This window comes from Volvox carteri (assembly GCF_000143455.1).
Source record: "Volvox carteri f. nagariensis unplaced genomic scaffold VOLCAscaffold_17, whole genome shotgun sequence".
NCBI lineage: Eukaryota > Viridiplantae > Chlorophyta > Chlorophyceae > Chlamydomonadales > Volvocaceae > Volvox > Volvox carteri.
This window is the reverse complement of record NW_003307560.1, coordinates 1,016,429-1,017,497: the sequence shown is the minus strand read 5'-3', so window position 1 is coordinate 1,017,497 and position 1,069 is coordinate 1,016,429. Positions and strand designations below refer to the sequence as shown.

General features: G+C 58.4%; 1 protein-coding gene across 1 annotated transcript in view; it reads right to left on the bottom strand.

The window, feature by feature from the left end:
• The window catches only part of VOLCADRAFT_90556 (uncharacterized protein), a gene marked incomplete at both ends in the record, with an annotated part of 2,058 nt that extends 1,716 nt beyond the window's left edge, over positions 1–342 (bottom strand). Inside the window, one exon of the mRNA XM_002950033.1 lies at positions 292–342. Within this exon, the coding sequence (XP_002950079.1) occupies positions 292–342 (51 nt within the window). The remainder of the gene's footprint in view (positions 1–291) is intronic.
• Between the last annotated feature and the right edge of the window lie 727 nt (positions 343–1,069).

Genomic DNA, 1,069 nt, shown 5'->3' with positions numbered 1-1,069 from the left:
ACAATGAAAATCAATTGTGCACAACCAGGGCTGTGGGCACCACAAACGAAAACACGACAGACTGTACACGCACGGCAAGAGCCGTGACACGCGCACACTCGCTGATGCTGGTTGTTGGCTGCTGGCTGATAGCTGCGTAGCGTAGCCCATTTAGGCAATATAACTGGCTGCAGCTGCTGGCTGGTTAGATAACGCTAGCTACCATCCACAAAACCCAGCGACGACAATAAAACCGGCCGGTCACCACCACTGTCCACCAACTGTCCACCAACTGGATCAACATCTGCCAACCTCTTCCAACCAAACATATCTCCAACGGACAACTTCCACCATGACAACCATATTTCTCGACCCGATCCTCCATATCTTTGGACTCCCTTATTTTCCTGCTTTGAACTAGTCCTTCCGTTTGCAACGAATGTCGTGGTTTGAGCAAGGATGTCTCCCTTTTCATCTTTCTTTTGTGCATGGTAGGTTTGAATGCAGAAATTCTGTAGCGTGGGTGGGCACGAAGAGCCACAGCGGCGGCCGGGGAGGGAAATGCACCGCAAAAAGGTCGCGGTGGCAGCAAGCCCAGAGGAGAAGAGCCACAGCGGCGGCCGGGGAGGGAAATGCACCACAAAAAGGTCGAGGTGGCAGCAAGCCCAGAGGAGAAGAGCCGCAGCGGCGGCCGGGGAGGGAAATGCACCGCAAAAAGGTCGCGGTGGCAGCAAGCCCAGAGGAGAAGAGCCGCAGCGGCGGCCGGGGAGGGAAATGCACCGCACAAAGGTCGCGGTGGCAGCAAGCCCAGAGGAGAAGAGCCACAGCGGCGGCCGGGGAGGGAAATGCACCGCAAAAAGGTCGAGGTGGCAGCAAGCCCAGACGAGAAGAGCCGCAGCGGCGGCCGGGGAGGGAAATGCACCGCAAAAACGTCGCGGTGGCAGCAAGCCCAGAGGAGAAGAGCCACAGCGGCGGCCGGGGAGGGAAATGCACCGCAAAAAGGTCGCGGTGGCAGCAAGCCCAGAGGAGAAGATCCGCAGCGGCGGCCGGGGAGGGAAATGCACCGCAAAAAGGTCGCGGTTGCAGCAAG